This window comes from Drosophila grimshawi, unplaced genomic scaffold, assembly GCF_018153295.1.
Source record: "Drosophila grimshawi isolate 15287-2541.00 unplaced genomic scaffold, ASM1815329v1 contig_1377, whole genome shotgun sequence".
Taxonomy (NCBI): Eukaryota; Metazoa; Arthropoda; class Insecta; order Diptera; family Drosophilidae; genus Drosophila; species Drosophila grimshawi.
In genome coordinates, this window is record NW_025062900.1 from 3,627,031 (window position 1) to 3,649,298 (window position 22,268).

At 39.7% G+C, this 22,268-nt stretch overlaps 5 protein-coding genes across 11 annotated transcripts; 1 reads left to right on the forward strand and 4 right to left on the reverse strand.

Moving 5' to 3' along the window:
- Positions 1 to 562: 562 nt before the first annotated feature.
- On the reverse strand, positions 563 to 9,247 carry LOC6562514 (striatin). 6 transcript variants are annotated; one of them, XM_043214465.1, is made up of 6 exons: positions 8,535 to 9,247; positions 7,332 to 8,045; positions 3,811 to 4,318; positions 3,517 to 3,735; positions 3,088 to 3,144; positions 1,443 to 2,732 (listed from the first exon to the last, which is right to left on the reverse strand). In XM_043214465.1, exons 2-6 carry the CDS (start codon positions 7,776 to 7,778, stop codon positions 1,621 to 1,623), a joined length of 2,343 nt encoding a protein of 780 aa, XP_043070400.1. In that variant the 5' UTR covers positions 7,779 to 8,045; positions 8,535 to 9,247; the 3' UTR covers positions 1,443 to 1,620. The 6 variants fall into 6 exon arrangements, with proteins under 6 accessions (XP_032591787.1, XP_043070400.1, XP_032591785.1 ...); XM_032735894.2 differs by having other exon boundaries at positions 9,132 to 9,177; XM_032735893.2 differs by lacking the exon at positions 8,535 to 9,247 and adding an exon at positions 8,378 to 8,503.
- A 171-nt stretch (positions 9,248 to 9,418) lies between these two features.
- Positions 9,419 to 10,079, reverse strand: LOC6562513 (barrier-to-autointegration factor). Its single transcript, XM_001989196.3, has 2 exons — positions 9,805 to 10,079; positions 9,419 to 9,744 (listed from the first exon to the last, which is right to left on the reverse strand). Exons 1-2 carry the CDS (start codon positions 9,928 to 9,930, stop codon positions 9,598 to 9,600), a joined length of 273 nt encoding a protein of 90 aa, XP_001989232.1. The 5' UTR covers positions 9,931 to 10,079; the 3' UTR covers positions 9,419 to 9,597.
- A 1,226-nt stretch (positions 10,080 to 11,305) lies between these two features.
- On the forward strand, positions 11,306 to 13,088 carry LOC6562512 (pancreatic lipase-related protein 2). The gene is made up of 4 exons (XM_001989195.2): positions 11,306 to 11,450; positions 11,508 to 11,670; positions 12,087 to 12,715; positions 12,781 to 13,088. Exons 1-4 carry the CDS (start codon positions 11,306 to 11,308, stop codon positions 13,023 to 13,025), a joined length of 1,182 nt encoding a protein of 393 aa, XP_001989231.1. The 3' UTR covers positions 13,026 to 13,088.
- A 431-nt stretch (positions 13,089 to 13,519) lies between these two features.
- On the reverse strand, positions 13,520 to 20,814 carry LOC6562511 (annulin). Of its 2 annotated transcripts, none has more exons than XM_001989194.3 (3): positions 20,608 to 20,814; positions 14,135 to 16,101; positions 13,520 to 13,892 (listed from the first exon to the last, which is right to left on the reverse strand). In XM_001989194.3, exons 1-3 carry the CDS (start codon positions 20,726 to 20,728, stop codon positions 13,668 to 13,670), a joined length of 2,313 nt encoding a protein of 770 aa, XP_001989230.1. In that variant the 5' UTR covers positions 20,729 to 20,814; the 3' UTR covers positions 13,520 to 13,667. The 2 variants fall into 2 exon arrangements, with proteins under 2 accessions (XP_001989230.1, XP_032592543.1); XM_032736652.2 differs by lacking the exon at positions 20,608 to 20,814 and adding an exon at positions 17,825 to 18,127 and having other exon boundaries at positions 13,521 to 13,892.
- Positions 20,815 to 21,150: 336 nt separating this feature from the next.
- Positions 21,151 to 22,194, reverse strand: LOC6562510 (RWD domain-containing protein 4). The gene is made up of 3 exons (XM_001989193.2): positions 21,957 to 22,194; positions 21,783 to 21,892; positions 21,151 to 21,725 (listed from the first exon to the last, which is right to left on the reverse strand). The coding sequence occupies exons 1-3, from the start codon at positions 22,062 to 22,064 to the stop codon at positions 21,299 to 21,301; spliced, it is 645 nt and encodes a 214-aa protein (XP_001989229.1). The 5' UTR covers positions 22,065 to 22,194; the 3' UTR covers positions 21,151 to 21,298.
- Between the last annotated feature and the right edge of the window lie 74 nt (positions 22,195 to 22,268).

The following is a 22,268-nucleotide window of genomic DNA, read 5'->3' on the forward strand; positions in this document are numbered from 1 at the left end:
GGGTTCTCTTTTCTTCTCCCTTTTTAGCTGCGTTCGTTTCGTTTTTGATTTTTTTTTAAACGCGTTTTTTATAATTTGTAATACTAGAACTAATATTGAGTTGCTCGGCATTCACTTCCACTTATAACGTTTATTTGATTACAATTTACGAATCGTTAAGCGATCCTGACATATACATATATAAGAATATATGTATATATACACATACATATATATATATATCTATATTTTCAACTACAAGTGTACGAAATCCATTGGATCAGCGATTGGCGCTGCTGGTTTTTTTTTTGTTGTGTTTGTTGTTTAATGTTTAATACTAGGCATAAATTAAATAAATAGCTTAGCATACAGTTATCAGCTCAACGGCATTATTATTTATATCATCTGGATCTGTAGAATCGGCCCAAAGCATTGCGTACACATTTTGTATGAAAAATTATAGAAATAGAAGCATTTACGTTTGTTATTCTCATTTTCATTTTTTTTTTCACTTAGTGTTTAATAAAGTTATTTTTTTCTTGTGAATTTTGCTTTTATTTTGTGGGTTTTTTGTTATTTTTTTTTACTAATTATGTATGTATGTGTGTTATGTATGTATGTATGTATGTATGTTGCACACCTCTCACTTCCTACTACATTCAATAAATAAACATCATTATCAATATCGTCAATATTAATTTACAATTTGTTGCACGCTTTTCTATTTTTGTGGGATAGGTTGTTTTGGGGAGGCAGGCAAATGTGGATTTATGCATATATAATAATTATGCCACTTAAGACTACAAATTTGATCGTCTATATGTATTTAAATATATATATATATATATATTACGTAAACGTTTGCTAGATGAGTAAATCTTTTCGGATACAAAACGTTTTTCTTTCTATCTTTTTTTTCTTTTGGCAAATTGCACAGCGAGCGGCCAATAAAACAAAGGTACGCACATCCATCAGTATCAATCATCAATCAATCATCGTTACATCATTCAAGTGTATTATATAAAATGTACAGGAAAAATATCAGCCACTAATTGGCACAATCGCTGTACTGCTCTTTCTTTATCGGGCCAAAAATTTGTAAATCTAATGCTGGCTAAATGGTTTAAAAAGCGTTTCGAGCTTGTGGCCAAAAAGGTCACAGGATCAAGAGCTTTAACGCTATATGTGTGAGTGTGTGTGTGCGGTGTTTGTGTTGCACTTATGTATATGTGGTTAATAATGCGGCATGCTTTTTTTTTCTTTCACTTGTCGATTACAAATTTTGTCGAAAAAATGCCATAATTATTGCGAGCATTTTTATTATTTTATGATGAGGGGGAGGATGATTAGGGGGGCGACGGGGGAGGGGGGATTTTGTGTTATTCCACCCACTTATAGCAATTTTTTGTTGTTGTTCATCTCTTGTGTATAATGTATAATTAGATTTAAATGTATATAGTATATGTATTATGTATATATATATATATAAGTGTATTTTATATGTATAATTATTTAACTCGAACTCGGTAATCATCGCATTTGCTCTGAGAGACAGAGAGAAAGGGAGAGAGAGAGCCGCTGAGGCATCAGCAGCGGGTGAAGGTGACGAATCCTATTGAAAAAAAAACCAAACCAAAACACCTAGACAAAGACCTTGGCCAGTCCATCGGCACCGGCACTGGCTATGTAGGGCTTGGTGGCATGGAACGCCACATCGAATATGCTCTCATCGAATTTCTTGCGATGTGCGGTGATCTCCTGGACGCACGTCTTATTGTCCAAATTCCAGAGGCGGATAGAGCAATCATGCGAACCGGACAACAAATACAGACCATGTGCATCGACGGCCAACGATGTGACCGGCTCCAAATGGGCAACCATCGAATGGACCAATGTGCCCGATGTATTATCCCAGAAGCGTATGTGACGATCTTCGTGCGCGGTTATTGTTATGGGCAGTGTCGGATGTGAGACGACCTTATTGATGAACTTCCCCGTATTGCCGGACATCTCCTGTGAGGCTTCCAGCTTAATCACCTGCTTGCCCGTCTCCGTATCATAAATTATGCAATGGGCACTGTTGTAGGCGACAACAATATGATCGACTTCGTTACGCACGAAATCCACGGATGAGGGCCCGCCCTCGGCCTCCGCGGCCGTATAGGTGCGCAGCAGCGGCTCCTTGGTGTACGGTGACCACAATTTAACACTACCATCCGCCGAGCATGATACAATATTATTTTGCATTGTTGTCAAACCCCAAACGGCGTCCGTATGCCCCTCGAGGGTGCCCGAATGGACATTCGGATCATAGCAGTCGTATGGATCAATATTTGGGGATGGCAATTGCCAGCATTCGATATTGCCATCGAGTCCACCCGAATAGCATGTCTCGCCGCTGGACGACATACCCAGGCAGAGTACGGCGCCGGTATGGGCACGGAACGTGTACAGTGGCTCCACATCGAGACTAGCTGATTTTTTGGCTTGCACCGTCTTCTGTAGATTCCACAGCTTGAGCGTATTATCCTCGGAGGCAGTTATTAGCACCGGCTCCTCCGGATGGAAGATAAGCGAGCGTACACCATCAAAATGTGAGCGTAGCGTATACTTGGCATTCCATGTCTTGCGATAGCCAGCGCCACCAGCACTGCCACCGGTGCCATCCTTGGCATTTGCATCGTACGCTCCATCCGACTCATTGTTGACGGTCAGCTGCGCCAGCTCACCCAATCCCAGCGAACCGTCCACCTCTGCGAAGAGAGAAATTGGGGCAAAATACGTTAGTTCAACTGCTAGAAACAATGAGTGAAGAATCAATGGAAACAACGATTGTTTCGAATCATGCATATTACGCTAATTGTATAGTACATATATATATATATATATAATATTGAGTTTACATTAACTGATGCTTTCGAACTAGATGCTTTTGAAAATGTCTCATTCTTATGTTATCTATTGCACTCACAGCTATTACTATACATATATTCTATACTATACATTAATTTGTTTTAATATGATCGAAACAATCGATTTCCATCGATAAGTTGGCAGCGCTACAATTTGTTGTTTATCTTTGGTTATCTGTGGTTATAGTTATAGCACCTTCGGTCATAAGATTCATATCGTTCAAGAGCTGCTCTCCCACCTCGGCCTCAAGATCTACGACGCAAACATGGATCGCATCACAACAAGAAGAAGACGTAAGAAGACGAGAGAAAAGAGAGAAGCGAAAGGAAACAGAAAACAAAAAGCTTAAGACAACAAATACAGCGCTCTTGAATTCTTGTGGATTGTGGACTAAATGTTAATGGTGGATGCAAATCGGGCAAGATGGGAATGTTTTTGTTTTCTTTTTTTGTTTTGCAAATAAATATGTATAATAAAATATGCAAACTAGAGAAAAAGAGTAAAATGTGAGGCGTCGGGGCGGGAGGGCTAATAATCAAAGATGTTGTTGTTGTTGTACGGGTTATTGGATGAGCTCTACAAAAAGGGGAGTAGATCAAGTCAAGCAAGATCATTTTGACATACCTTCGGTAAGCATATCCTTGCCAGATTTGGGCCGTTTGGCCATTTTAACATCGGAGTCCTCATTGTCGGTTGCAACCATTTCCAGATCATCGGAAATCTCATCATCGTCGGACATCTCTGTCGTTCCAAGGAACTCAAAATTGGCCATGACCGCCGCCTCGGTGTCCGTAATGATGGCATCATTCGATTGTTGCACTTTTTTAGCGGGAGTATGACGGCCTAATGTGAGCAAATTATTCAAATCTTCAACAGGGGGGAAGGGGGTGAGGGTTCGAGGGGTTTACAATGACCTACCTTCCGATTCCGAGGCACGTTTATTACTCTCATTGCCATTAATATTGGGACTGAGATTCTCACCGCCGCCGCCGACGCCACCGCTGCCAATTCCACCTCCGCCGCCAATGCCACCGATGCCACTTCCGCCGCCACCATCGTGATCCGCATTGTTGTTAAGACCAAGTATGGACCGTACCCGATTCGAGCGCACATCGATAATGTTGTCTGTGTAACCAATTTCGGCAAGATATTGACGCAACATTTGCCTGCCCTGTCGCCACGTGGTATTCGATACCGAGCTGTAGGGCACCTCCGAATCGGTTGCCACATCGCTGCCGAGACCCCCGTCGTCATTTGACGACGGCTTCAGTTCGTTCAGTTGCGGCGGATCGGTGCCGTATTTTAATCGATAAAATTTCGCACGTTCCTGACGCAACGCATACTCCAGCATCTTGATGCGACGCGTCAGATCTGATTTGAGGCTCTCCAAGCATTTGCGCTCGCCCAGCAGCATTGCGATGCGCGCCTGCAAATATAAATGATGAAAATTAATCGACTGGATAAATAGGCTGAGCTAAAAATATCTATAATTATCGATAACATTTTCCATAGGGGGTTCTCTTGTATGTTTCTAGTCAAATTCATTATTTTGACACAGTCGAACAGCTATTAACAAAATCCACACAGCTTAGCAGTGAATTGCGAATTAACATTGTGGATTTAAATTTTCATATTGTTTTTAGTTATCGATTTAAAAAAAAATCAATCTTTAAAAAGTTATCGACTGACTAGATAGCTAGACTCGCAATGGACACTGCAATTTCTAATGCACATACCTCATACGCCCCTCTGTCAACAAATATAGCTACAGGGTATAGTTAATTTTCATTAATGCTACAATTAAAAGCTTTGCCAACAAATTTGTGCTGCGTATTTAGTATATATATATATATATATATATATATATATATATATGTTGTGTGTATGTGTGATGAATGTGTGCGTTTCTCGTTGCATTCCAATTGCTGCGTTTGGCGCGACGATGCCGCAGCGTGGCGAACTCATAATTGACGCTCCGTTGCGCCAGGCCAGCAGCGAATGAAAAACAATTAAATTCAATTAATAGTAATATAAAATTACAGGCTTGTTCAATTAGTTGATGAAAAGGAAAGGCGCCAACCAGGCAAGAGTCTGGCCACATTTACCGTTAGTGCAATCTGCGTAACACAAATAAATGCAACGCTGTCGACTTTCCATAAATTTCTAGTCGCATATTTAACTCTTCGCTCTCCCTCTCGCTACACTTGCTGCGTCAGCAACTGAAACAATATAAGCTTATCTAGCTTATTGACGCCCAATAAATGATAAAGGAGAAAAGGAACAGTAACAGAACAGAAAGGTGCATAACGATGGACGCATAAAAGTTTTGCTTGCATTCCGCTGTTCCGTTAGCTCACAGAACCCAGGCGGAAAACACACACTTACAATTGGTCTGCTGCTCTCTTAATGATTTCGCGCCTTGCAAATAACAATAACAATTCCAACATAAGCTAATAACATGGCAGACGTGTATGAGAAGAGAGCAATAGAACACGTCGCTGGAAGTAAACGTCAGAGGCGATGAGCATACAACAACAGTGCGTAAAGTCATTAGAGTTTATACACGCTGCTGCGGCTGTTGCTGGCTCTGTAATGGGAACATGTTCTGCATTTTAATTAACGTTCAATGGCATTTCATTTGGCGCAATTGCTAATTAAAGAGCACGCATTAACCTCTCTCAAATGTTAGATTGCTGTTAGCGTATGCTGTTACTGTTAAAGAGCTGTTGAAAAAAAAGGTATTCAGCGCAAAAAGGGCACACTTCAACGGCAACAATCGCAATGAGTTTGTGCTTGTGTTTGTGTCTGCATATGTGTGCGATTGTTTACGCCAAGCAAAAATTTCAAATTACTCAGAGACATGCAACAATAACGATGACGACGACGACTGGGGAGACAACAGCAGAATTGGAGGATGGAATGTGTAGGCGGCAGGTGCTGCCGCATTATATTTATTAATTTTTCTTCATTAAAATATGCAGTCATTTTGTTGGTACAAAATGTGAATAATGAATTTGTTTATAGCAATTTGTAATTAATGCGGAAGACGTGATAAAGAATGAAAAAAAATTAATGTAAATAAATTATATATAGGAAATGACAGATGCAATTTTTTTATTTCTTCTAATCGCTGTCATCATCATCAGCGCAAAATGAGCAATAAGTCGAATGCAAAACAAATTGACTAATTAACAACTGGCAGTCAGAGAAGAGTAGAAAAGGAACTAAAGAGTAGGAAGATAATGTACAATGAACCAGCAGTAGCGGCAGCAGTGCAGCAGTAGCACCGGCACAAACACACAAGGACGTTTCATGTGCAGCAGCGGCAGACAGCGGGCAGCACTGACACTGACACACAAACAGGTCGAAGGCCAGAAATAGACGCAAGCAGCAGCGCCCGGCACACGACATGTGTATATACACACACATACACACACAAACACATATGTGCATAGCTTTGTATGCAAAAGCGCTAAAATGGCTTCCAGCGGCACTGCTGACGTCGTCGTTGTCTAGTATCGCTGCTGCCCACTCTCAACTTCGATTTCATATTCTTTTTTTTTGGTAAAACAAACAAGGCGAACAGGTTCATATAATTTTGCGACAAATATACACACATAGATAGATAGGTGCATGTATACATGTGTATGTGCAGAATAAAAACAGCGGTAGCGTCAACGCCGCCAACTTGTTTCCAATTACAGGCTGAGTGACGTTTTGAATGTCACTTGATTTTCAGAGCGTAACGGTATGTTCACACTGATACACATACTGGCGAGTGCAGCGATGCGGCGTAGTATCGATAACGATAGCACGTTTTCAACACAGTGTGAACGGTGCGTAATTTTTGGTGAAAGCGCCGCCAAACTTGACCATTCCGATGTGCAACTAATGTGCAAAGATTTGAGTTGAGTTTATCAAAATATGAAAAACAACGTCTTAACACAGAGTTGCTAATTTAGTTTTTTTTTTAACTGTTTAAATTGTATTTAATATTAAAAAAAAAGCAAATATCGAAAATGTAAGTTTTTTTGGGCTTGCAAGCAAAAAGAACCAGGTTTATTTATAATATATATATATATATATATATATATATATTATATTAATATATAAATATTATATTATATTATAGCAACGGCAGAAACGGCAATTGTTGCATAATTGTTCGCACAAAAAAAAACTTGCTCAATACACAAAATGTTGCAATTTACGCTATTAATAAAACTAACGCAATTCCAGTAATGATAACATTTTCCAAGCCGTTGCAGCCGAATTAAGCAGACCATAAAACGACGTTGATATGATTACAAAACAAAGGGAAATATTGTTGAAATGCTGCTGGCTGGAAGCTAACGTAACGAATGTAGCGTAACGTAGTATAACGTAAGCGATCCATTGAAATGAAAAGGACACCCAGTAGGAACAATTTCATTACTCACCTGCAGCTCTGCCCTGTCCACATCCCATTGTGAACGTTCCAGTTCGAAGCGCGACCATTCGTGCTGTATGAAATGCAAGATGCCCGGAATTGTGTATTGGGGCGTGGTAGCCTGCTGATTATTGGGTCCACCGCCGCCGCCGCCACCACCAGGTCCGCCCATACCATCATCGCTGCCCATGTTGCCACCACCGCCGCCACCTGGTCCACCCATGCCGGCCATAATGCCACCTACATTGGCGTTTTGTCCACCGCCGCCACTCAGGCCGCTAATGCTGAGTCCGCCGCCACTGCCGCCACCAATTCCGCCGGAGACGCCCAGACTGTTGGAGAGCACACCACCGCCACCGCCGCCGACAGCTGAGTTGGCAACGCCGACGCCGAGGACGGCTGCACCACCGACCGGCTTATTATTGATGCCAGCGGTGGCTCCCGAATTAGTTCCCATTTGTTTTTGGTGTTGTTGTTGTTGCTGCTTGTCGCTGTTTGCTTTGCTATTGTTGTTCTTGTTGTTGTTCTTCCTCTTCTTTCTCTAGTTCCGTTTTGCGAGCCGTGACTGTGCTGTTTGTTTTATTTTTTTGCTGGTTCCTTGTTTTTTTTCCTTTTCTATTGCTTTTGGTTCGATAAATTTCACTCGATAATTGATCGTTTTCTTACAGCTCGCCGTCGAGTGATATTTTGTTGTTGCTGGCTGTTGTTGTTGCTGCTATTGGTCCTGTTTAGTTTTGGGAGAAAAAAGACAGAAATGGACAGAAATATTATGTCCATACGTGAGACAAATGAGGTCATTGAATTTTTCGAGCAGCAGCAAAAGGATACGGAGCACACAAAATAAATGCCTGCCTGCCTGCGTCTCCCAACTGCGCTCGCACTGTTACGCTGTCTCTCTCTCGCTCTCTCTGTTTTAGCAGCACTTCACCGGAACCGTTAACGCCCCCGCGCTCTGCACCGCGCGTGTTCTCTTTCTCTTTTTACGACGATACGTCACACACTAAACACACACAGACACATATGCATACGCACACGCATACAGTTAAACGCACTCACCCAATCACACTGATTTGAATGACAACGACAACGACGACGAAGTTTACAACTATTTAGGAACACATACTGGAGAGCATAGTTGTTGTTGTTGTTAAAGCATTTACGATTTGTCCGAATCTCTTTCCTTTCTTTTTTTTTGTTGTTGAAATTTACTCACATTTACTTGAAAATTTTGTTGTTTACTATTTACAAATTTGTTTTTTCCAAGGAAACGTTGTTGCTACCGTTTTTCCGACTATGATTTTGGTTAGAGACGTTTACGCAAAAAAAAAATACGAACACACGCACGAACACACACACACACGTATAATTTTTTTATGCGTCGCGAAGGGGGCAATCTGTAAATGCAGACGAATTGAGATTTTCGTTCGCAATAGAATTGCGCTTATTGGTGTTGTTATAAATTGCGCTATTTACGAATTGTAAGTAAATATAATTAATGTGCTAACGTTGTGCACATTGCACACACAAAAAAGTCGATTCAGCCGTTCGTCGCACAGAATGTTTGGCCTGGAACTCTGAAACAACAGAGTTGTGCTGCACAAGCTATATGGTTGGCTTGCTTCCACACGTTTTCTTAACAGCGTTGCGACTTTATACAGCTATCTCTGTCTACGAATCTATATACAAAGAAAAACATACACACGAACACACAAGCGCATGCATGCCAAAGCCGTACTATTTTCACTTTTTGTGTTTTTTTTTCACTTTTGTAATTGAAGTTATTATTATTATGTGGCCTATTGCGTTTTACCAATGTGGAGCAAAGCGCCAGTTACGCTTTTGCCTTGATTTGCACTTTATTGCACTGTTTGCTTATTTGTTAAGAAATGTTTGTTCAATTTTAACGCAGCTGCTTTCATTCCATTCACCTTTGTTTTTCAAAGTCCGGCAACCATCACAAACTTATCGCTGCACAACTACAGCCCGTTATCGATTACTAGATCTCTACACCAAACAAATATCTATCGAATAAATATTGCATATTTCTATGATGTATATTTGAAGCATATGTAGTTTTTAATGAAAAATGCTAAAATGTTGGCCTTATTAATAAACGTTTATTAAATTAGAGAAGACGCTATACATTTAATTGAGACTTAACGTTACTGTGGACAATCTATTTATGTATGCATCGAATATTATAGCGTGGAGAATGTGGTTTTTGTTTTTAATTGCATTGTCCAGAGATTTTTATGCAGAAGGCCGCAGAAGATCGATTACAAGAATTCCTCACACCAATCGTTGAGGCAATTATAGCAATCGGATGCCTGCTTTGAGCTCGCATTACAAACATCCTTCATCCAATCCTTGAAAAGCTCCTCGTCCTTTTTCAGCACCAAATACTGGCCGAGCACGGTGTAAGCCTAAATGATGTTATTTATGATTTTATTAACTCATCTCATCACCCAGCTCTTCTTTTTTACCTTATCAAAGCCTGCCTCGGATAAACGACCGCCAAGCGTTTCACCAATTCCGGCTAATTCTGTCACCGATTTCTGTCCCATAGGCTCCGCTATGAAATTTCTGTATTTCTGTGTAGTTCCCGACATATTCTTGTTTTGTTCGATTAGCTTTCCTTTTGCTTATATTGTTGGTGGGTTAGTTGCGATCGATATACGCTTATAAGAACGCGAAATAACAAAACTTCTCGGCGTTTCTCAAAAAAAGTGACGCATTTAAAGAATACGACAGTATACGGAAAGTACTAAAATATCAAAAAAAAGAATATATATAAATATCGATAGATGTGTTTATAAATATCGATGAGTGAACTCTTGCCTATCGCTATACTATTTTTAAATATTAATGAGCAACGTACAATTACATTAAAATATATAAATAATTAAATTAAATAATATATATGTATATCAGCAAATAAGTAAGTTCAACGTTTTTTTGATAATAAGCGTAGAAAAGATTTTGCTCTCGTGTTTAATTAAAAAATGTGGCATACATTTTTCGTTATTTTGTTTAACAATTTATTGCATAAGTTAAGGGGCATATAAATTGTTAGCCATTACCCTGTAGAAACAAAAACCAATTATTTTGATTTGGCCAAAAGACACCAGATCTTCCACATTTAGGAGAAAATTTAAAATGATTTTTTTAATTTAAAAAATTTAAAATGATATTTGTGTTGTTTCTCTTCCGTTTAACAAAAATAGTCTTACCAAAAATCTTATAAATATCTCTTTTTTTTGTAACTGAAATATAATTTTATATTTAACTACTTTATCAGGTAAATCTATGTTTTTTTGTTGCACCCCACTAAAATGCAGCAGTGAATTTAATTTAAATTTAACCCAATTATCACCCGTGGTGCCAGATAAGTTTGTTGACGAGTTACCTTCAATGTTTCGAGTTAGTTGCCAGAATTTTGGAAGCGACAGTCATGATTGACACCTGGCCCTATTCGCAATTAACTATAAAAATCACCGGAACATAGTGTGGCACTCTTAGTTAAACTTTAACGGGAAATTCAGAATAAAAATAAAAGTACGTAAAAAAAAATGTGGCTGCGTTTTCTCTGTTTGACAGTTGCCTGGCAAGGTGAGTGTATTCCAAGTCTGACCGACTTTTTTTTGTTTTTCATTAATTTTTAAGTGCTGGAGGCAGCGAATTAATTACTCATTGAACCGGTTTCTCAATAAACTGAACCCATTACAAAATGGTCATAAGAAAAGGGTATGATGAAGTATGAAAGAGTTGGTTAGGATATCCGGTATATAATAGGGGAACCTTTTGATACAGAGTATCTGCGAGTCGGGTACTCTCGACAAAGTCGATCTTGCTTGTTGTTTTTCAAGAACAAAAGGATTACAGAATGCGTCAGACTTGTCACACGGAGAGAGATGCTGAGATCTAACCAATAAGTTGCCAATTTGATGGCCCGCTCAGTTGAATTGTGGCCAGCAAGTGGTTAAGATGCCTTCGTCCAATGCTTTGGCCTGCATTTGCAATGTGATCAATCCTTGTCGCAACGAGGTCTCCAACACCTTTGTCATTGTCCAATGGCTATTCACAGGATTCGCTGCACTCGCCCAGGTCGTGCGACCCCTGCTCCTACTCTGTAAAATATACATATCTAATTAAGTGAGTTCTTTAATTGTTAATTGTTGCATTGCAGTTGGCATACGGGCCGAGGTGGCGCTGAACCAGGAGGATTACAACAAGACCTGGATCTACATGCCCAATGGCGATGGCAAGGCAGAGGTTGCCTATTTGGTCGAGCCACCACCGGAGAATCGCATCAATTTGCCACAGTTGATACAATTTGAGTTATACGCCAGGTAAGATTTGAGTACATTTCTGATTTCCTTGTTTGCGCTTTATTTTCAAATAATAACACCTAGTTATCGAACATTTAGTTTTCTAGAAACAATCGAAAATGAGTGCGTGACACGAATGAATGTTTGGCTGTAGCAGCCGGCAGATCAGCGAGAGAGAGAGAGAGAGAGAAAGAGAGCGCTGTTAACGCTGGCTGCTGCATGTTAAGTGCACTTAACAGAGCCTGCAAATGTAATTACATTTCAATCAACTAACATTACGCCATTTTGCGAATGTAATTACATTTCAATCGCGGAGCTGCGCGCCAAATTCAAACAAAACAAACAATTCGCTGCTGCAGTTAACATTCATCTATGGAAAATGATTGATAATTTAATAATTAATTCCATTGAAATTTGAATTATTTTAACCGTGCTAGTGATGCTGTGCATAGTTCGAGTTTCTGGATCGATGACAATGATTTTCAGCGTGTGCGTCACAAGCGCGACACTTGGCAGGAGCTGGCCGAGAAATTTGATGCCAAACTGGACACCAAGATACTTGTGCATGGCTGGAAATCGAGTACGATGAGCAATTCGATACAGTCGATAAGGGGTGCGTATATCGAGCGGGGTCAGGTGAATGTGTTCGCCATTAACTGGCAGGATCAGGCAGATAATATCTATTATCTGACGCCGGCACGTTATACGGTTCAAGTGGGTCGAGCAGTGGCTAAACTGATTGATCTGCTTGTCGAGGAGAAGGATGCGGATCCGCAGCGTATCCATCTAATTGGTCATAGTCTGGGCGCCCATATTATGGGTTACGCTGGCTCCTATACAAAATATCGTGTGGGTCGCATAACTGGCTTGGATCCGGCACGACCTGCATTCGAGAATTGCATTGGGCCTGAGAATCATTTGGATGAGACGGATGCCAATTTCGTGGATGTTATTCACAGCTGTGCCGGCTACTTGGGTTTCAAGAAGCCCATCGGCATGGTCGATTTCTATCCCAATGGCGGTGGTCCCCCACAGCCGGGCTGCAATGAACTCTCTCAGATTTTCAGTGAGTACAAAACTAATAAATAAATAAAATACAAATAATCCCTATATATATATATTATCTTCCAGCCGGTTGCAGTCATGGTCGCTCCTATGAGTACTATGCGGAGTCCATAAACAGCGCGAAGGGTTTCTATGGCATGCCGTGTGGCACATTGGAGGAGCTGCGTGGCAAGAACTGCACCGGTGGCAAGATTCTGATGGGCGATCCGGTGCCGCAAGAATCACGCGGCATTTATCTGGTGAAGACGGCCAAGAAGCCCAGTTTTGCACTCGGCATGGACGATATTCTGCCCAAGGATACGGATTATTAAACCAGCAACTGCACTCGGAAAAAATAAATATATCACCCTAAAAATTAGAGAGTCATTCTTGTTTTCAGCAATTATTTCTAAATATAAAAAAACATTTTTCTAAAAAATAAACATCAAAAATGTAGTATTTTTTATACTTATATTTTTTTAGAAATATTTTAGATTATCAATAAATGCAGTTCTATAAAGTAGAAATGAAAGCTCAAATTCTTTGAAAAGAATCCTTTCCAAGATTCAGAAAATATCCACTTTCGACTGCTATATTAGGAGAAGTCGCTCTACTTGAGATCGATGGATCTCGTATTTGAATCCCAATAAATTCGGAAGCATTTTCAGATTTTAAGTTAAATTGTGTTTGTGAATTCCTAAAATAATAATGAGTAACACAAAGCTAATATGAGTCTGAAAACTTGACATATTTTCCATAAATTTTAGAAAAAAACCACCCGGAAATTAAGAAATGCAAACCCTGGTTTTTAGAAAGCCACAAACAAATATTTTATACTTTCTGATTTTTTTTTGCTGATTGAGTTACTTCATTTCATCTTTTTATACTGTTTAGTACTTAAACTTAAACTCAAAACTTAAACTTAAAACAAAATGTACATAAAAAACAAATAGAAAATGGGAACAAGTTGGGGTTCAGGGAATGACATCGGTGCGTCGTCGTATGATATTGCTGCTGCTGTGACTTCCGTTCGGTTGGAGTATATCGGCGGGACGGGGCTCAATCTCGTAGTGCCGATAGCCATCCACATCGTCCAGCTCCTTGGCACTGAACTTGGCCAACATTGTGCCACGACCCGCATACGGTGGCACATACTTAAAGGTCGCCGCTGCCGTGCCGCCCACAGGAATTTCAAATATCTGCAAGGGATTAGGAGATTAGGGATTAGGTTTGATATACAGTTGCGAAAATAGTAATAGCACCTCTCATAAGAAATGTATATATTAATTAAATTATTACTTTTAGAAGACTCTTAAAAAAAAGTGCGAAAAAATACTAAACAATATATAAAAAAATTCTATTGAAAAACATGCAAAACTAAGTGTTTGTTTATGTATTCATAAAAAAAGTCATATATATACAATCCTCGAGCCATGCTCACCTTAAACTTGAGCGGCTGCTCAATGCCGGGGCCCTCGACGGTGAAGACGCCACGATGCAGTGGTATGGGCAGTGGATTGGCCAGTCGCAGGATCACATCGATCTCCTGCTGGGCGACAATCGGTGCATCGCCCAGCTGGAACTTGATGTCCGGTTTGCGAACACGGAAATCATCCTGAGCATAATAATCGTAGTCGGTATCCTTGACACGACACGCGGCCGAGATTTGGAATGCGCCCTGCGATGATAGCTTCTCAAAGTATTCGTTGAATGTGACCTCCATGCGTACATATTCGGTACTCTTGGGCTTCAGATCCAGCTCGAAGCCCATGATCTTCACCTCCTCCGCACCGACGCCCGTATAGAGGACGGCATCACAGTTGAGCTGTCCTGTGGCCTGATGGATGCGCTCGTCGCTCTTGTTGCTCACCTTAAGCACAACGGTAAAGTTCTCACCCACCTTGATGTCATCCTTTAGCTCCATGCTGAACTCGACCTCATTGAAATTGTCATTGAGGTAGTAGCGACTGAACGCATGACGGGATTGCTTCAATGCCTTCAGCATTGTGCTCCTTTCCTCCTCGGTGCGTTCCTCAAACTTGTAGCTAGCGGTAATATCCTCTCGCTCCCACTTCAGCACCGCCTTGGTGCTAATCAGATGACCAATTGCCAGCGTATCCTTGCGCAACAGCTTCAGCGGCTGTGCGGGACCATTGTAGCGCCAATATAACTTATCCGCATTCACCTCCGAGTAGACGAAGCCACAGTCGAAGGGACGCAGGATTTCGCCATGCTTAACGGCCAGCACGGATGCGGGACCCACTCGATACATATTATCGGACGATTCCTGCGGCGTCGCATCCACCACCTGCCATCCATCATAGGCACCGAATTGGCCCACACCCAAATCCGGTCGCTGCATCCATACCTCGTTCCACACATGATAATTCCAAATGGAATCGGTTGTCTCTGCCTCCAATTTCTTGTTGTTCGCATCGATGAACACATCCACCGTTAGGGATGCCTGTGTATCGTGGGCGGAGGAGTAGCAAGTGATGACACGTGACGGTATGCCCAGAGCACGGGCTATCGTTGCTAGCACTCCACTGAAATTCCAACACTGGGCAAATTTCACCGACTTTTGGGTCTTGTGGAACTGTTGCAAAATCTCCGCTGAGCCCGTCCATTTGGTCGGCGCTGTACCGCCCGAGAAATCCTCCGTCCAATTGCCCAACAGCACACCATCGTCGTCCACCGAATTGACCAGGGCGGACAGTGCCCGGGCCACCCGCACCGGATCACCTCGATAGGCAGGTGGTATGCGACCCACTGTGCCCAGCAGTTTGATGCTGCACTCGAGCACATGTCGCTCGAACTGGCCAATCTTCCAGACTGAGGGACGCAATCGATTGTAGGAGCCGCGCCATATCAAAGTCGTGTCGTGCATCACATACTCCTTGCGCTCCTCTCGACTCTCCATGTAGACCTGATCCTCGGGACACCAGGGATTAAAGAGCACGTAAATGGGCAGGGGCAGTTGATAGCTACGCGAACCATCACCCAACAGCTTCGTATCGATATCCAGCCGCCATTCGGTGACCGAGCATGTGGTTGGTGGCTTCACTAGCACTGTGAGAATCTGACCCTCATGGGCCTCAATGCCGGCACCCCATTCGAGGGCATCGCCCAAACAATCGATGCCATCGTGCGGCACGAGAGCCATCAGTGTGCCATGTCCCGGATTCGGTTTGGGATCATCTGTCACACTGAATATGAAACTAATCGCATCCTTGCTGGGACTATAGTCTCGGGTGAAATAGATGCGCAGCCGGAATGGTTCGCCACGTCGTACAATCAGCGCCTCCTTGGCTGCCGCAGCATAGAAATGACTTGTGTGGTGCTCCTCGTGATTGTCCTCCAGGCAAAGATCCACTCGCTGCACGCCCAGCACCGCCGAGCTGCCAGAATCTGTGTACGAGCATCAAAATCACTGTCAACAATTTGATTTAATATATAATTAAAGGTCAGCCAGTGGATTACAGATCTCGATGATGATCTCATTATGAAAAGCTGGGCGGGCAGCTCGATTGACTCTCAGAGTATCTCAGTCAAATTGTTGCATCCAAAACGGATTGGGTGAATAATCGCCTTTGGCCATAAACAAATACAGTTTGCGGCACACTGTCCAAAGAGTTCAATGCCAACACAATTAATTCTCTGAGTGGACAATCGGGCGTATGAGCGATTTTCTATAGACTAACATCGCCCACAATAACAGCTACAACAAGAGAACTGGTCGAAGATTAAATACCCTGGCAGACATATGATTATCTTTTAAATTTATAACAAAATCTTTGCCAGCACATTTTTTTATAAATTAATTTTTAATCTCCGTTTTTAGTTGACTTACTTCCTTTCAGGCGTTACAAGTTTCACGACCAAGCTATTATACCCCAAGCAAGCGGAACTTACTGCAATAACACTCAACACTTGTTGACGGACAGTTTTCTATTCACAAAAAAAATACGTATACTTAACATTTGATCAAGTTCTATAAAAAAAAAACGAACATATTAATCCATCAAATATATTTTTATGCTAGCTGAAAAAACATATATTCTCTATTGAGTTCAGCTGTTCGACGAACGACTATGCGATGAAATCTTCATGTCAAATTATTTTCCTACTATATTTTTAAATAGCTACTTAGTGGGTCCTAACAATAATGGCAAGAGATTTCATATGGCTGGCATGTTGATTTATTTACATGTGTTTTTTTCCGCAGCTTTAAAAATGAACTATTTTTTATTTTTATTTGCAAGAGCAAGAGAAAAATGCTCAGTAAATTGGATCAACTTTATAAATGAACTATTTGTATGCTTACTTGGCGTTCTTAAATGGTGAAGAGCACAAAATATATTTAGAAAATTTGATCATGAAATGGTTTTATTGTTAATATAGCCAGTATAGATAAAGCTTCTGTCTATGGTCTCTATAATAATTTGAAATGAATCTGAGATAGAATATTAGGAAGTACATCGATAAATATCCATTTAAAATAATGTATAATTTATGCTTTTAACTTTTCAATAGATCGCGATCCCAAACAGATGCCTTTGCTAATTCTATTTCCATTTCCACATGGCTGCACCCGGAGACCCCAATTTCAATTGATTTTTTTAATCAGAAGTGTTTTTTTTTTTTGGGATGCGAAATTTGACAGCGATAAGATGGCAGACTTGAGACCGCTTCATTTCTCAAAAAAGTGATTCATTGTAATAAATATTTGACACATGAGTTATGCTCTCGAGCAGGAAATAACTACGAGTATCAAACAAAAATAAAAGTATTCTAAAACGCATAAATAAAGTGCCGAAAATATGCAAAACACAAAACGTGTCAAACAACTAAAAAAACAAAACAGAAACAAATACAAAATAAAACAACAAAAAAAAAAAAAACAGCGAGTGAAGTCATAGGCGAAAAAATAAATAAGTGGACTTAACAATTATTAATTTGTTTGCTGCAGAGTGCCACAAATGCCATATATAGGGTCACAAATAAATAAATCAAATAATAAATGGCGTAGCTTGTTTAATAATTGTTCTAAAAAGTTATTTTTCACTTAAATCAAGAATTTATATTCTTGTTTCTTGCATTTTGTTTTCACACTTTAATTGTAATTAATTACTTTCAACATCGGGATCGGGGCGTATGCTGCGAAATGGATTTATGCGCCTGGTTGAAGATGGTGGAGGTATCCAGCGTTGTAGCCAACTTGGCGCATAGTTGCGATACCAATTACCCATTGTCTCCCTGTCTAAGACCACAATTCAAAACACGCACACACACCGAAAAGCGTAACGGATAAGTTTCTCTAGAAACTAGCGCTAGTTTTTAAAACCAGAATATTACCGAAACCGAAAACGAAATACAAACAGAAAAACCAAAACCAAAACCGATACTGAATCTGAACGCAGCGACGCCTTAACTCACACTGATCAGTTTTGGAATCGAAATTGAGATAGCTTCTGGCTGGCTGGCAAAAGCAAACTCTCTCTAATTTATACCCCTTACACAGCAGAAGTAGCCAAATAGGGTGTGATAAGGCTGCTAGATTATTTAATAAAATTTGCCTGCATTTTAGAAAATCGCTATTTTATTTTTTGAAAGTATATTTCTAAAAATCAAATCAAAATATGACTAACTTACAGGGTGTTGTCTACACTAATATTACCTTTTTTGGTGCTTATATTTTTAATAAGAATTAGTAGTTTAAGATTTCACATATATAAACATCATAGGTAAAAATAAAGTGTTTGCATTCCTAGTTTCTAGAAATACATTTCTATATGTATTTATTTAAAAAAGAAGAAAAAAGAACACCAAATTTTGGAGTTGTCGATTTATAGCCAGCCTCTCTAATTTTTATATATTTGTTGTCTACAATTGAGCTTGAACTTTTCCGAGTGTATTTATGATAGCTAAAAACTTGTCTACAGAGTATCTGCTAGTCTAGCGCTCCCGTCTAGAGCGCTCTTGTTGCAGCTGTCCGTTAGCTAGTCTCCCTCTCTCTCTCTCAACCTCTATCTTTCTCTGCCTCTCCGTTTGTCTGTCTCTCTGTTATTATTAATTATGAACGGGAAGCGATTTGTGTCCGTCCGTTGGCGTTGGCTCTTGGCTCTTGGTAGTAGAAGCGAAATGTTACCAACATCTGGGCGACTACGTCATCGCTTGATGGTTTCGTGCTCCAAGTCGAGTCTTGATTCACAGCCGCAACGAATGAGGCCAATTTAATTGATTTATCTTCGAGCAAATAGGCCTGGGGCGGCCTCAACTTGATCATTATCATCAGCATCATCATCATAAATATCATCACTGATTTTGCATGCACTGCAATTGTTTTAATTTGAATGTGCACAAATATAATACTATATAAATATGTATAAGTAGACTACATTACTCATTTGAATAATATGTACAAATGACAAATGGAACCAGTTAACATTCCTACGCCAATTTAAAATTGTCCAATAAAAGTGCTAAACAGATTTGGTGACTTTGCTTTTTAACCCAATTTTGGGTGCTCTTTAACAAATATTGGGGCTATAAACCAGTTATTATCTAAAACACCAAATTTATATATGATCTAACCAAAAGTTATATAGCAAAAACTAATACTCTGTTGCCATTTAAATAAAGTAACAAAGACTTTCCCGTCTTTGACATTTAATTGTAGGCCTTAGTAATCTTTTAATATAATAGAAAATAATAATTTTTTGACGCACGGATCTTAGTATTCATTCAAAAATATAATTATCAGCTACTTTACACACCTGAAAAAATATCTAAATAAAAATTAGCGACTTTTAAAGTTCGACAACCACCAAAAATTCCCCTGTTTTTTTACACACATACTTGAAATTATTAAAATCATTGGCACAGCAATGAAATGTTAAATTTCAAGCTATTTTCGCATGAAATAAATGTATCTGAACACTTGTTCGAATTTTGAGACTGCTGTTTAAGGTATTTGACAGCATTCCAGGTGTTTTCTTATTTATTCAACAACAATTCAAGTGTAAGCAATTTTAAGAATTATTGATGAATAAGTCTTTGCAGCAAAATGGAATTAAGTGTATTCAATAATTTATACATAATATATATATATATATATATATAAATGTAAATACTGTGAGTCTACCTATCTAAGATTGTGGGCAGGTTGATTTGAATTTTACACGTACGCCTTCTGTGATCATAAAATTGGCTAGCAAAAAAGGCAATTTCATTATTAGGTAATATTTGCATGCATTCGCATTGTCAAGAACACGTACAAAACAAACAAAATGTGTCAATTACAGTGAACGTTCGATTATTGAATTTTTTAGATATGTGAAATAATTTGAAATTAAAATTATTCTTTACTATTTTAACCATAGAAAACACCTTTCAAAATTGATTTACAAACTGATATTGCTACAAAAGAAATGCTTTACAATACAGAAACACAAAAATCAATTTTAAATTATAATCGAATTATACATTTTTCTACGACTTGAAAAAGTTTGCAAATATAGCTAAATGTGCTATGAATACATTTTTACCGCTTATGTTTAACAAATCATCTTCAACACCTAAGCGCTTTAAACAAGTTTGCACAAAGCCAAACAAAATATGTCAAATACAGTGAAAGCTCAAATATTGTAATTTTTACAAATAACCACTATATTATTTTGACAACGGAGAAAATGTAAAAAAAATTACCCATAAGCTGAGCAAAAATAAGATGTTTCTTTCTTAGAATTGTTATGTTTCTACAACAACAAATTTGGAATTATGACTTAAAAAGTCTGCAAAAATACCTCATTTTCTTATGAATATTATATGTGAATCAAACTACCTTCAAAAACTAAGCAGTTTAATTATTGAGAGACCACTGTATCTATATCAACTATGTGCACAAATACTCACCCGGAGTCGTCAATAGATTTGCATTGACATTACGCTTGCGCACCGTTGTCGCGTCTGTCTCACTTTTGGGTGATTCGTCGGAATTTGTACACACTTTCAGGCAAGAGAATTTCTGTCCCATTGTGGATTATATGTGTATAATATTGGTATGCTATCAGACGCGGGCGTGCCTAAAGCTCAAGGCGTTTCTAAACCGGTTAACACACAAATGATAAGCGAAGCGCGACCAAATTGTTTTGCAGTATTTAAAATTGTGTGTTTTTAACTTGACGAGACTCAATCATAAACTGACAACATATTTACAGTTAAGCAAATGCAAAGGGAATTGCCATTAAAGCTGTTCAAATTGTAACTGAATTGCGTTTAAATTACATCATCAGCAGCAACACCAAAATAAACGACTGTCGCAGTGCATAGACCAATTTCGACTAGAGCTTCTTAAAAATGATTTAATTTTCCATATGAAAATGTGCTTGACCCCAGCCAGCAGCAGGCAGCAAGGTGGCTGGCCTTGTCTATCCAAACGAGCCGGACAAGCATGCGTAAATTGATCGTCTTTAATAGAACAGAACAGAACAGATCTCATTTGACTCGTTTTTTGTTTTTACTATTTTTTTCGTTTGTTGATTGAATTGATTAGTGTCTGATATTTGTAATTAGTTAACTAGTTGCATTTGGCCGGCGTCATTGCTCAAGTGTTTAGCGGATGCAGCACAGGATTAGCGGCTGCTGCTGCCGCTGCAATTTCCATGGCGACTGCGGCGTCCTCTTTGCTGCCGGTCTGCGATAAATGCTTTACGATATCCACCCAATCGTGTCCACGTGCGCGTTCGCCTTTGTGATCAGTTCGCTCCCATTGTCGACGCTTCTGTGACTTGGTCAGCTGCTCCTTTTTTGGCTCCTTTTGCTTGGCATCCGCAGTGGCATCGGATATCTTGAGTGCACCAACACCATCGTCCACAACGGCCACAGTTGGTGCACATTCCGGCTGGCCGGCAGTCAATTGCTCAATGTTATCCTTGATGCACTCGAAGAGTGTATAAGTCATGCCGCAGCCCAGCCATTGGGAGGCCTCTGTGCTGAGCGCCGTTTGTATCTCCTCTTTGACGGCGGGCAGTCTTGAAATGGAAATTAATATTTGTATATTGCTAATATTGAGACTAATTTTAGCTCACAGATTGCGATTGTAGAAAGTGTTCATGTTAATCGTGGGCGCTTCATCTGGATAGTTATCGCCCCATTGCAGCTCCACCAGAAATGACTTATAATTATCCTCTTCGCCATACTAAAAACATTTCACACATTAATAACAATAATTTTAAGTTTTTGTTGCACATGTGGCTTTTTACTTTATATTGAAAAGTCGTCAAGTTGATTTCTTTGAAATTGTCATCGCCTTCGTAGATGGATTGCAGGGCTTCACGCTCATCTGTCTGCTGTTCGAGTGGTGTTGACATTCTGTATATCAGTATGCTTAAGCATACATTTCACGCAAAAGCAAAAACACAAAATATTGAAAATAAAATTAATTTGATGCTGCAACACAACAAAGCAACAGCTGAGTGCTGTTGCTGCCGGCAATGCAAGAAGAAGCAACGCATTGCCATTCTCACATCTCAAATCGATTACTATCGTAATTAAAGTATCGATACTTGTGAGAA